The sequence below is a fragment of the Rhinolophus sinicus genome, chromosome 14, assembly GCF_057876585.1.
Source record: "Rhinolophus sinicus isolate RSI-liver-muscle chromosome 14, RSI-T2T, whole genome shotgun sequence".
Taxonomy (NCBI): Eukaryota; Metazoa; Chordata; class Mammalia; order Chiroptera; family Rhinolophidae; genus Rhinolophus; species Rhinolophus sinicus.
Genome location: NC_142514.1, coordinates 164,612,746 through 164,625,552, shown reverse-complemented (window position 1 = coordinate 164,625,552; position 12,807 = coordinate 164,612,746). Strand labels below are relative to the sequence as shown.

At 44.6% G+C, this 12,807-nt stretch overlaps 2 protein-coding genes across 4 annotated transcripts in view; one reads left to right on the top strand and one right to left on the bottom strand.

Moving 5' to 3' along the window:
- The window catches only part of QSER1 (glutamine and serine rich 1), an 84,311-nt gene extending 77,007 nt beyond the window's left edge, over window positions 1–7,304 (bottom strand). For 2 of the 3 annotated variants that reach the window (XM_074336186.2, XM_019738513.3), the window contains exon 1: window positions 6,983–7,304. In XM_074336186.2, the coding sequence (XP_074192287.2) occupies window positions 6,983–7,164 (182 nt within the window). In that variant the 5' untranslated portion in view covers window positions 7,165–7,304. Of the gene's footprint in view, window positions 1–5,136; window positions 5,239–6,982 lie in introns of those variants that run through there. The other variant, XM_074336184.2, reaches the window with a different exon arrangement.
- CCDC73 (coiled-coil domain containing 73) overlaps window positions 1–12,807 on the top strand; it is a 256,081-nt gene that overhangs the window by 90,184 nt on the left and 153,090 nt on the right. The gene's annotated exons all lie outside the window — the stretch shown is intronic.

The window sequence follows — 12,807 nt, the reverse complement described above, 5'->3', positions numbered from 1 at the left end:
CTGTGAGATAAGAGCTTTCATGCTGCCATTCAAAAAATAGTTTCAATCAGAGATAAAAGAGACAGGGATAAGGGAGAATCTGTGGTCAGTTTTAGAGGCAACATATTCCTCATTTAGGTGTGTTAATTTGGCCCATTTACAGAGTGACCTGAAAAGCTGCTAGTTTTGAGTGACAAGAGAAGGCTCTGCCACAAGCCCAGGCTGCTGTGCAAGCTGCTCTGCACCTGGGCCATATGATCCAACAGATCCGTAGTGTTGAAGTGTCAGTGACAGATAGCGATGTTGTCTGGAGCCTTTGCCAGACCCCTATAGGTGAATAACAGCACAGGCCTTTAGGACTTTGGAGTAACACCCTGCCATCATCTGCATATAACTACTCTCCTTTTGAGAAAGAGCTCTTGGCCTACTCCTGGACCTTAGCAGAAATTGAACATTTTTTTTATAATCTTCTTTTCCCCCATCTTCTGCCTCCCCACTTCGGTTCAAGCCGTTGTTTCTCAATCTAGTTGCATAGGACATAGCTTCCTGGCCCAGGCTGGTATTATGAGCCTTGCGCTCCCCCCCCCCCCCCCCCCCCCCCCCGACCCTACGGGCTGAGGCAGCTGGTCTCCGGTCTGGCCGCTCACAGCAGCTCACACCGACCTCCGACTACGCACCGCAGCCCAGCTCCAGGGAGAGCTGTTGTTCACAATCTTAGCAAAGCACTCCTACCTCCTGAACCACTGGGTCAACCTGAAATTGAACATTTAACCAATAGTCCACCAAGTTACCATGTGACCTGAGCTACCCATCCTAAACTGGATATTATCTGATCTGCCAAACCCAAAAGGTAGGCATGCACAGGAGCACTCCATCATCAAATGGAAGGAGTACATATGTGATCTGGCCGAGCAGACCTTGAAGGCACAAGTTATGTTAAGTGGCCCAGGGGAGGGGAGTTGGGCTGGGTGAAAAAGGTGAAGGGATTAAGAAGTACAAATTAGTAGTTACAAAACAGCCAATGGGAGGTAAAGCACAGCACAGAGAATATAGTCAATAATGTTGCAACAACTATGTATACTAGTGCCAGGTGGGTACTAGACTAATCGGGGGATCACTGCGTAAATTACATACATGTCTAACCACTATGCTGCACCCCTGAAACTAATATAAAATAATATTGACTGTAACTAAGTTTTTAAAAAAGTGACCCAAATGCCATGGTCCCCACTGCTGCTACACTGCCTTCTCTCTCCCAGCCTGCACCCTTACTTGCAGTTGACAGAGGAAGAGAAGACTTGGGCCTGGTTTACAGGTGGTTCTGTAAGCTATGCAGCCATCACCTACAAGTAGACCACTGCACTATAGCCCCTCTCTGGATCAGTGCCAAAGAAGTGGTAAAACAGACATCCTCCTAATGGGCAGAACTTCAAGCAGTCAGTGCACCTGGATGTCCGCTTGGCTTGGAAGGAGAAATGGCCACACAAGCAATTATATACTGATTCCTGTGCTGTGGCTAATGATCGATGGGATGGGTCAGGGATCTGGAAGGAACAAGATTGGAAAACTGGTGACAAAGAAACGTGGGGATGAGGTATATAGATCTCTCTGAATGGGCCAAAAAAATGGAAGACATTTGTGTTCCACGTGAATGCTCACCAAAGGGTGCCCTCCGCAGAAGAGGACTTGAATCACCTAGTGGAAAGAATGGCTGGTTCTATGACACCAGTCAGTCTCTTGCCCCAACCACCCCTGGGCTCATGAACAAAGTGTCATGGTGGCAGGGATGGAGGTTCTGCATGGGCTCAGCGACATGGACTTCCACTCACCAATGCCGAGGTGGGTATGGCCACTGCTGAGTGCCCAATCTTCCAGCAACAAAGACCAACACTGAGAACCTGTTATGGCACCGTTCCCCAGGGTGATCAGCCAGCTACCTGGTGACAGGTTGATTACATTGGATGGCTTCCATCATGGAAGAAGCAGGAGTTTGTTCTCACTTAAATACTTACTCTGGTTATATGAATGTGCCTTCCCTGTATCCAGCGATTCTGCCAAAATTACCATCTGTGGACTTACAGGATGCCAGTGCCTTACCCACCATCAGAGTAGTCCACATAACACTATTTCTATCAAGAAACTCACTTCACAGCAAAAGAAGTATGGGTACGGGCCCATGCTCGTGGAACTCACTGGCCTTACAATGTTCTCCAAAATCCTGAAGCAGCTGCCTTCACAGAACAGTGAAATGGCCTTTTTTTTTTTTTTCAAGACTTTATTGGGGAAGGGGAACAGGACTCTATTGGGGAACAGTGTGTGCTTCCAGGACTTTTTTCCAAGTCAAGTTGTTGTCCTTTCAGTCTTAGTTGTGGATGGCGCAGCTCAGCTCCAGTTGCTGTTGCTAGTTGCAGGGGGCGCAGTCCACCATCCCTCGTGGGAGTCGAGGAATTGAACTGGCAACCTTTTGGTTGAGAGCCCGCGCTCCAACCAACTGAGCCATCCATGAGCTCAGCGGCAGCTCAGCTCAAGGTGCCATATTCAATCTTAGTTGCAGGGGGCGGAGCCCACCATCCCTTGCGGGACTCGTGGAATCGAACCTTGCTCGGGGCCCACTGGCCCGTATGGGAATCGAACCAGCAGCCTTCGGAGTTAGGAGCATGGAGCTCTAACCGCCAGAGACACCGGGCCGGCCCTTGAAATGGCCTTTTGAAGACTTATTCCAGAACCAGCTAGGTGGCAATACCTTGCAGAGCTGGAGCAAGGTTCTCCAAAAGGCTACCTATGCTGTCAATCAGCATCTTATTGCCTAGTAGTGTTTCTCCAATAGCCAGGATTCACGGGTTCAGGATTCAAGGGGCAGAATGGCAGTGGCACCACTCACTAACACCCCTAGACCCACTAGCAAAATTTTTGCTTCCTGTTCCAGTGACCTTATGCTCTGCTGGCCTAGAGGTCTAAGGTTCAGAGGGAGGAATGCTTCATCAGAATACACAATAATGCTCCACTGAACTGGAAGTAAAGAATGCCACCCCAGGCACTTATGCCTTTGAATCAATGGGCATCTCCAGAGGTGACATTTAAAGCCATAAACATGAATGCAACATCCTCAGGAGAAAGCACAGAATGGATGAGAAATCATCAGTCCCAAGCCCTAAGGAAATGACAACATGTAGAGATTAGAAGAGTTACGAACTAATGAAGAACAGGGGAAAGCAGTGGGCTAGAGGTAGGAGGAAAACCAGGGAAATACCGTGCTATGGAAGTGAAAGGAAGCATACTTCATTAGGAAAAAATGGTCAATGGTGACAAACACTGAAATAAATGTATTACTAATGGTTAGGTTTCCAGGCCAGCTACAAAAGCTCATTTAACCCATAATATAAGTAGATTACAGCGTTAGACTATCTTACCATGAAGCAGTACAGTAATTAGACATGCAGGCTCCAGATTCACATTGACCAGGTTTAAATCGCAGCTCCACTACTTAGTAGCTATGTAGCTGTAAGTATATTACTTAATGTCTCTATGCGTTGGTTTCCTCATTCATAAAAAGGTAAAAATAATGCCTGCCTCAAAGGACTGCTGTGAGGATTAGTGTGCATGTGTATTTACCACTTAAAACAGTAGCTAGCACAAACAAGTTGCTCAGTCAATGATAGCTACTATTACTTACAGCATTGTTTCTTTGGGAAAATACTTTCTGAACAACGGAAGTTTGTTTAAAATAACCTTTCACTACTTTGGTATTGTCCCTATTCCTCATAAATTGTGATCTTACAAGGTCTTTTCCCAAAAGTCTTGAGGGAAACTCTAGCTTTAAAACTTAATCAGAAAGTCCTTAATATAGTAGCTGACCATTTTAGAGAAGCTAATCATTGTTTTGTTTATTGGAGGGGTACCGATTACACTCATTACACATCCATGCTATAATCAGAAAGAATTTATGGATTAGGAAATTCTAAAAACTGGGGGCAAAGAAAACCCAGACTGTTTCAAGTTAGAAAGTGAAAAAACAATATAACTCTAGTTTTTTAAAAAATTGTTTTCATTTAGTCACGTTCTGGTGCATATTCAAATACAAAAACATCACAAGGTCCATGATAATATTTGTCTCTTCCTGTTCTGTACAGGATATAAATGAGGCAGATAAAAGGCAGCATGTCTGCAGCTTCCTGATGATCATCTTATTTCCAAAAGCATGCAAAGGTATTCATACTATCTAAAAGAGCCCCACAAAAAGTATTTCGAACTCCATGGTGAAAAGTAAAAACAGAAAAGCACAAATAAATGGAGATTTATATGACCAGTTCTTATCCCCGAACTTCCCATGTGCCTAGCAAGGACTATTTTAGAAATACTCAGACATCTCTCTATACACCCTATTTAAGGGAAAATGCTAGGGTTTCCCATTAGCCCTTTATTTCTCAATGGTTAAAACAACAGAAAAACTTTACACCTGATAGAGCTGCTATATCAAAAAAGTATTATTTCAAATTCATGAAAAATATTTTACCATGCTTTTTCCCATCAACTGATTGAAAATGTTCATTTCAGGGCCAAGCAGAAAGTAGGATATTAGATCCCATGCCAGTAATAATTGAATGTTATTACCATCTGTTAGCTTCTGAATAGGTTACTACCGAAAACAAGGTGACAGACAAGCTATTCTTTATGGATAAGTATCCATATTACATCATCACAACTACTACTCATTTGCACCCTCAAGAAGAAACTGCCACAAAGGGGAACAAAAACATTCAACTGATACATGAATTACGAAAAAGCTCTTTAAAATGTTATAAAAATATGAATAGGCTTCTGAAAATGCGGAATACTGGAAGCCTCACTGGGTATATTTCAGATTCAGTATTTTCTGTATAACTGAAATAAAATCAGAGGACATTGCACAGTTTGAGAAATAAAGTGAGGTACAATTAAGCAGTGTGTGTAACCCTGTACAGATGGCCTGATCCTAACACAAAGCAAGTTGATGGGGAAGGGGGAAAGTGTGCATTTTCTATGCTATAATTTAGCTAACCCCATCCCAAAAATATATTTTTAAGGGGGGAGGGAACTTAGCATTTAAAAATCAATTAACTTCCAATAAACAGAAAATGAATCTCTTTTAGATTATGTGTTCCAAATGAATCTACTTACTGTTTTCAAATGTGTTTGGGAAGTCATTCTTTGTTACTCTGATAAATAACATTTGGAAAATATGACAAGTAGATTTTAGTTTCTTGCCTCAGAAGTATTCTGCTAAAAGAAATAACAGAAATAACTTGATAGCATTTGTTGCATTTACCTAACAAAGCATTTTTTTTTATTTAAAACAAAAAATGATGGACAAATACCTATCAGTGCTGTTCACTGAAGAGAAAGTAATTTTAGTTTGTAAATTGTTTTCAATGCAAAATCTACTTGAAAAATGATAGCCAAATTACCACAAAAATAATGATAATGATAATAATAGGAAAGGTGTCAAACATCTTTCATAAAACTTAAAATGTCTTAATTGTATATAATACAAAGTTATGACTGTTACAGAAAGGATTCAGCATTTCCGTGTTTAGTTCAAAATTAGCACATCACCATTATTTTCTTTAAAAGACCTAAAATCCTAGGTCTTTTAAACAAAGGACTTGAAATCCTCTAAGGAAGTTTATTTCCCTTTTCTTGAACCAAATTTTTCTCATTCTCTCACAATCATCCCAAGGTACTATCTCACACAAAGACCAGCTACTCTTCGCACGTATTTTCCAAATCATGAAAGAGGAACTTTCATAAAAACAAAGAAGATAACCTAGAACACTGTAATATATAAAGTAAAAAAAAAAAGTTCACTTCTGTCGTGACAATAACGAAGAAATCTGATGAGATCATAAAGCCACGAAGCTTCCTGTTGGTAGTTGAGGATGAAGTCATTAGCAACCCAGGATTCCCTGGTCCTTGTAATCAGAAACTGCACCTACCAGATTCTGCATTGTTCGGCAGAGGTGGCTTTAAAACAACCCGCTCCCGAATCGTCCAAACCAGACCACGCCTTCCAGTTATCATTCAAATGACCCGTTTCACAGTGTGGCACTACTACACATTTCCCGCGAGCTTAAATATCTAGTAAAAGTCAACATTTTAGATTCCTTGGTCATGTTGGAGCAAAGATGAACTCTTGAACCCCGCGCTACATAATGAACCAGAGCTTCAGAAGCCGAGATGGAAAAGCATGCTTCTGTTCTTCAACATTTATGGCCTTCACTGACGCCCCCCTCCAATTTCTTTCCAACTTTTAGTCACCCCAAGACACAGAAGGCAAAGAGAGATTCCTTACTTCCTGCTGTTGTTGAAAGGGGAGGAAACCGAAGAGTAACTTTGAACGCGTGGAAGAGAAATAGCTTAATCTTGGCCACTACTGCAAACATATGTCACCCAGCCCCGGGCAGCGTTCGCGCGCCACCAGGACCCCTCCCGAAGCCCCACGCCCGGAGGTTCTCCAGCAGCCCAGCCTTCCCGGGTCCCCCAATGTCAGGGACGCGGCTTGGCGCCTCTTCCTCTCCCGCCTCCCCCACTCTCACACTGCCCGGGCCCCCAAGACCACATTGTCGGTTCCAATACAATGGAATGTCACTGCCCCGAACTCGTCCGAGCCCCCTCGGCCCTCCCGGAGACAGTCTCGGGTCTCCGTGATCGCCGAGTTAAGTCACGGACCCAAACTTCACCATGTGAGAGCCCAGGACCCGGGAGGTGACGGAGATCCACGACTCCCGCCCAGACCCACGTCCCGGACCAGTCCGGGGCGCGAATCCCGCACTGGGCGCCCCCACCCATCCCGAGTCCACCCCACAGGAGTCATCAGCCGCCTCTCCGGCGGGGGCGAGGACCAGGAGACGCGTGGAGGGTTCCCGCCCGGCCCGGACCCCTCCGCAGTGCTGCACAGGGGCGAAGGCCCCAAATGCATCCCCGGCCTTTCCTGGCCCACCCGGACCCCGCCGCCCACCCTCCCTACCTGGCCTTGAGGCTGGGGCTGCTGCCGCTGCTGCCGCTGCTGGTGGCGGCGGCGACCGCGGCTCGGGGTTCGTAGGCCCAGGCGGGAGCGGGGGGTGGTGCCGCGGCGCTGGTCGGGGCGGCGGGGGGCGCGGGCTGCGGCGGCGGGTCGGCGAAGCCGGAGGTCGCGTAGTTCCTGTCCATCGTGGGGGTTGCGTAGGGAGGGCGGGCTGCAGTGGGGGCTCCTCTAGGGCCCTGTGTGAGGGGGGCGGGAGGGGAGGGAAAGAGGGAGGGGGCGGGAGGGGAGGGAGGGGGCGGGGGAGGAAGAGGAGGAGGAGGCGGCGGCGGAGGGAGCTGCCCCCTCACATGGCCCCGGCTGGCGGACGGGCAGAGGGCGCGCTGGCCAGTCTGTGCCTGGGGAACCCCGGCTGCGGCGCGGGGCGAGGCCCGGCTGGGCGTCAGGGAAGGGGCGGTATCCGCGGCCCGGACTCGCGGCGGCGGCGGCGGCGGCTTCGCCCCATGTTGGTGGATTTCCCAGGATGCACCTCCCGCCCCCCTCCACCCGGCGGCCTCGCCCCGCCTCCCCTCGGTGCCCCGCGCTCGCGGCTCACGGGCCTCCGCCGCCACCGGCCGCCTCTTGATGGCCAATCGGGGCGGGGAAGGCTCGAGGCCTGCCCGGCCCAGCCGGCTCCGGGGACCCGGAGGGACGCCCCGCAGCCGTAGCCCGCGGGCTGCGGACTTCCCGCCGTCGGCTGCTGTAAGGGGAGCTGTCCGCGCTCGCAGCGCCCCGCGTGGGAAGGGGCCGCGCCTGCTGTTCGCCTAGCTCAAGGGAGGGGAAATTGAGCGGAAACCCAGCGTAAGGGGATACAAAGGGGGGAGGCTTGTCAGCGCTTTGCCTGGAGTTCGTTATTTGACCCTTCGAATTATTTTGAGTGACCCAAATACTCAGTTCCCACATCGCGATTTCTTTCTCTGAACCGAGTCCCAAACCAGAAACAGCTGAGCGGGCTGTTTTACAGTTCCGTTTACTCCCTTCCTGCCCAAAGCTTGTTCGGCTAGGGGAACCTTTTCCTGCTGTTAGGGGGAGATTTATATTCAAAGAGATTCAAATTAAAACGTTATTTTCCAATCCTCGTTAAAAAGTCCTTTCCCAGGGGCTCTAATTAACTGTCCCCACCCCCTCCCTGGGGATTTTCTCCTTCTGGATTTCAGAATCTTCTATCCCAAGATAAATATTCCCTCTTCATTGATCAATCCATCTACCATCTGGATGACTTTACAATAAATTTAAACTCCCGATGCACACTTTGTCTTGGAGTTTTTTGTTTGAGACTTGGAACTTCAGCAAGACTCTACCCCGAATATTTCCTCTGTGACCTCCAAGTGGTTTGTTGAGGGGTAATTTAATGATTATTTGAGGCTGTTCTATTGTATATGCGTTTTTTCTTCTACTCTAGTACTGAAACTTAGGGATTATAGAAAACATCGTTTGTTCCTTAAGGCATAAAGTAAAAGTTAAAAATACCAGTAAAATTTATATTTATTGGCCACCACCCTGAAAAACCAATTTGGTTTAACACCTATTATGTGCTTATTAGCACAGAAATCTATCCCTCAAGATAAGCCTAACATAAAAGTTTAAACAAATCAGGCCAGCATAGTAGAAGACCTAGAAAAAGCAGTTTAAACTTCCTTAATACCTGGTATTGGATCTGCTATTCCTTTTGAGACTAATTTTGTTCTGGGAGATTGTTTTCCTCCTGGCGCCTCCATCCTTTTGTTCTCATTCACTCCTTTTTGTAAATCTTTCGGCACCTGTGATGCTTGGAGTCTGATCCCAGGGTGGGGAAGCAAGGAAGTGAGTGGTGGTTATTTACAAATGAATTCAAACGTGTGGACACAAGTGACCTGGCCAATTTTATGTTAATTCCAGTATGCATTTACTGAGGATATCTTTGAAAAGTGGTTTTCCTTGGGGAAGGAATTTGCCAGATAATCTGAGATCCTGCAGAGAAGTAACGTAAATCTTCCTTACATTTATTTTTCTTACTGCAACTAGAAGTCTGTAATCACAATTTTAAAAGTTTTCACTACTGACTACTACATTTATAAGTACTTTTGTGAGCACTAAGGTTTTGTCTCTATGGAAAGTGTAGGAAGTGGAGTGGCATGCTATAAATGTTTTATGGCACTTAGTTTGAGATACTCTTAAATGGTACTCAGAGTGAGTTATGCAGGCAATACCAAACAAGTGCCACTAAAACCTTTATAGTACCTCACACCATTATGTAGTTTGTCGCATAAATCAGAAAAGATATTAAGAGAAATTTTTAGTATTTAAAAATTAAAAATATATATATTACTGTCACCATATATGATCTTCTTTTGCCTATTAAGTGAAATTTCCTTAGTTTACCCTAAATCAATACACGTGTATTTCCAGTATTACAACATGTCTACAAATAATATCACTAAATCTTTTGGTAAAATTGATGATATTTAACGAATGTCTTCTTTCCTACTGAAAATTTACTCCGAACGCTGCAAACTTTTCATGATCTCTTTCAAATAATCCCCAGCTAAGCTGCTTTAAATCTGATCTAGACATGGCAAAATTCTACAAGGAGCCATGTGGTTCTTTATTTTTTTTTAACTTTTAAAATTTTTATTTCAAATGCTTTTCCAGGACCCATCAGCTCCAAGTCAAATAGTTGTTTCAATCTAGTTGTGGAGGGCACAGCTCACAGTGACCCATGCAGGGATCGAACCGGCAACCTTGGTGTTGAGAGCACTGAGCTCTAACCAACCGAGCTAACCTGCTGCCCCCGTCATGTGATTCTTGTTTATATAAAAATGGTCGTTCCATTCTTTGCGTGTGGAACTTTTACTCATCTTCCAAGATCCAGATCAAACATTCTCTCTTTCATGACATTCCCCCAACTTTCCAAAGCAAAACCAATTGCTTCCTTGTCAATTGCCCTATGGTGTTTATATGCTTATATTTAACAGTACCATATTGCATTACAATTAGCTGTGTGTCTTTTTCTTTCCCTCACAGATCATGAGTTCTTTAAAGGCAGGGGTGTATTTAATCCATCCTTGTATCCCCAGCACTTAGTGCTATGTCTGGCATGATAGTAGGCTCTAAATACATATTTATTGAATGAATAAATACATATTCTATTTTAAAAATAACCATTCAGAAATTTCATTTAGTCACATTTAGTCATTTAGTCAAACTGGGGACGGGGTTTGAAAATTGATTAAATCAAAGGCAGTTTGGTTGCAAGATGAATGGAAATTCTACACTTAAGGAGTCTTTCCTCGACCCCTACCCCTATCTTCCTTCTGAGTTTATTGGCTAGGACGTAGTGATGCCTTAGAATATGTCCATGAAGAGTCTCTCCTCATTTCCCACATCTCCCAATCTTCGTCCCCTCCCATTAAAAAAAATCAGTATTTCAGCCAGTAGGAAGCTTAGAGTTAGACTGAGTGGTTCATCATCCTAATTTTGTTGTTGAAACTGAGGCCCAGGGCTCAGCAACTATCTTTAAGGTAATGGAGGCAATCAGTTGGGGGAGGGAGCAATGGGACTTCATCTCCACTAAGGCAGTCTTGTTTATTAGCTTGTTGGGAAATGCAGAATTTGGGATTGCCTGATTAGAAATGTGGTCAGTAAGTCCATATATTCCAATGTTACAAACAGACCAACCATTAATTAGAAAGATCCAAGAAGGTCAAGTTTGTGGTTTCACTGAGAATATCAGGGGTATGTTTATAGGAATTGAGTTGATTGAGGGGGGAGGGGGCTTAGTTCCCATTTTTCCTTTCTCTTCTGGCATTGAGGGCAACTATAAGCTCTATCTTTGCCAGTGCAGCCCTATTTTCTGTTCTGTTAGGTCAATGTCAGACATGAAGTTAAAACATCAGAAATGAAGTGAAGTCCGACTATCATTTTCTTAGTCTCCCAAGCTTGACCCTATCAATCATCTTTGCTCTCTCAGTTCCCTGTCATACCCCCCAGGGAGACAGCAATGGAGTCAGAAGAGCTGCATTTAAGCTTGCTTCTTTGGAAGCCACAGCCTCACTGGGAGGTGTCACTGAAAGACATCGATGAGACATTCCTCCCATTCAGATGAAGAAGCATCTTTGATCATCAGTTTTGTATGTGAAGGGAGTGGTCTGAGCTATGGATATGGATGGACTCTTGGGCTCTGGTGAATGGCTTAGCTGATCAGGGTCTGGAGGAAGAAAGATTGAGTGATTGGAGACCAGAAGGTCTGGGAATGGCGCACAATTTAAATATGAGCTGGAAAGATAGGGGTGTCGCCTGATCATAAGTCTTTCATTGAGTGTATCTTTTATCTCCGTGAATATATTACAGGAACTTTAGACTTCATTCTGTAGGTGATAGCTATTATCAGAATAACCAATATGTGTTGAATGCATATGTGCTAGATCCTATGCTGAGGGCTTTACATGGATTGCCTCATTTAATCCTCAAAATATCCTTAAGATGTGGGTATTAGTAATTATTATTCCCATTTTACAGGAAATTGAGGCTTAATGAAGTTAAGTAACTTCCCCAAATTATACATGCTGATATAAATTGATGGTGGTGCAAGCGGAGCTTCAAACCATCTATGTTTAACTCCACAACCCAATAATCTTGGTTAAAGATTTATTGCCAGGCTTCTCGATTGAAGAGTTACTATATTTCCCTTTATAATTAATTAGTACTTTGTGGGTATGTTGAGACTGAAAATTCCTGAAGCCTCATTCTTTCACTATTGGTTTTAGCATCTATGTTAGTTTCCTGTGGCGGCTGCAACAAATGATCACAAACTGAACGGCTTAAAACAACAGAAATTTACTGTGTCACAATTCTGGCGGACAGTCTGAAATCAAGATGTCTGCAGGGCTGTGTGCTCCCCCAGGAGGCTCTAGTGGAGAATTCTTCCTTGACTATTCCAGCTTCTGGTGGCATTCCTTGGTGTGTGGCCACATCACCCCAATCTCTGCCTCTGTCTCACAATGCCTTCTCCTCTGTATGTCTGTCTGCTCTTCTGTCTTTTATAAGAACACTATTCATTGGATTTAGGGCCCACCTGGGTAATCCAGGATGATCTCATCTCAAGATGTTTAATTTAATTACATCTGTAAAGACCCCTTTTTCAAATAAAGTCACATTCACATGTTCTGAGGAGTAGGACATAGACGTAGCTTTTGAGGGACCACCAATGAACTCACTATAGCATCCATTGATGATTCTTGCTTGAAGTGATTATTATTATGTTTGCCGATAGTGATTTTTCTAACTCCATCATTCTTCCTATCATCATTAGTTATTATTCTTCTATGAGAAGGAACTTTTCCTTATTATTATCTATCTATCTATCTATCTATCTATCTATCTATCTATCTATCTATCTATATCTCAATATAGACTCATGGATTCTTATTTTATTCAATGGGTTTGTGCAGGAGGATTAGCTCAGCAGGTCAAGGGCCCAAACCTGGTACATTCCAAAGAAAGGTTTGGCCCTTGCCAGCCTCCAGGGCAATAACTTCTAAGCACTTGGAATAACTAGCCTGTTAAGAGTATCTTTGTTTACCTGAGGCCTTGGCCCACACCAAATAGGTTATGCTAACAATGTGATTTATGGTGGGGGCTTTGGACCACACAGTAGCAGCTTAATATCTGGACAAGCTGAAGAATTAAGGTCAGTTACCAGGGCAGTCAGCCATGCCTGTGTGACCAATGCCCAGTAAAAGCCCTGGGTACCAAAGCTCAGGTGAGCTTCCTGGTTGGCAATACTTCACGTGATAATGTATACAGGACTCTAC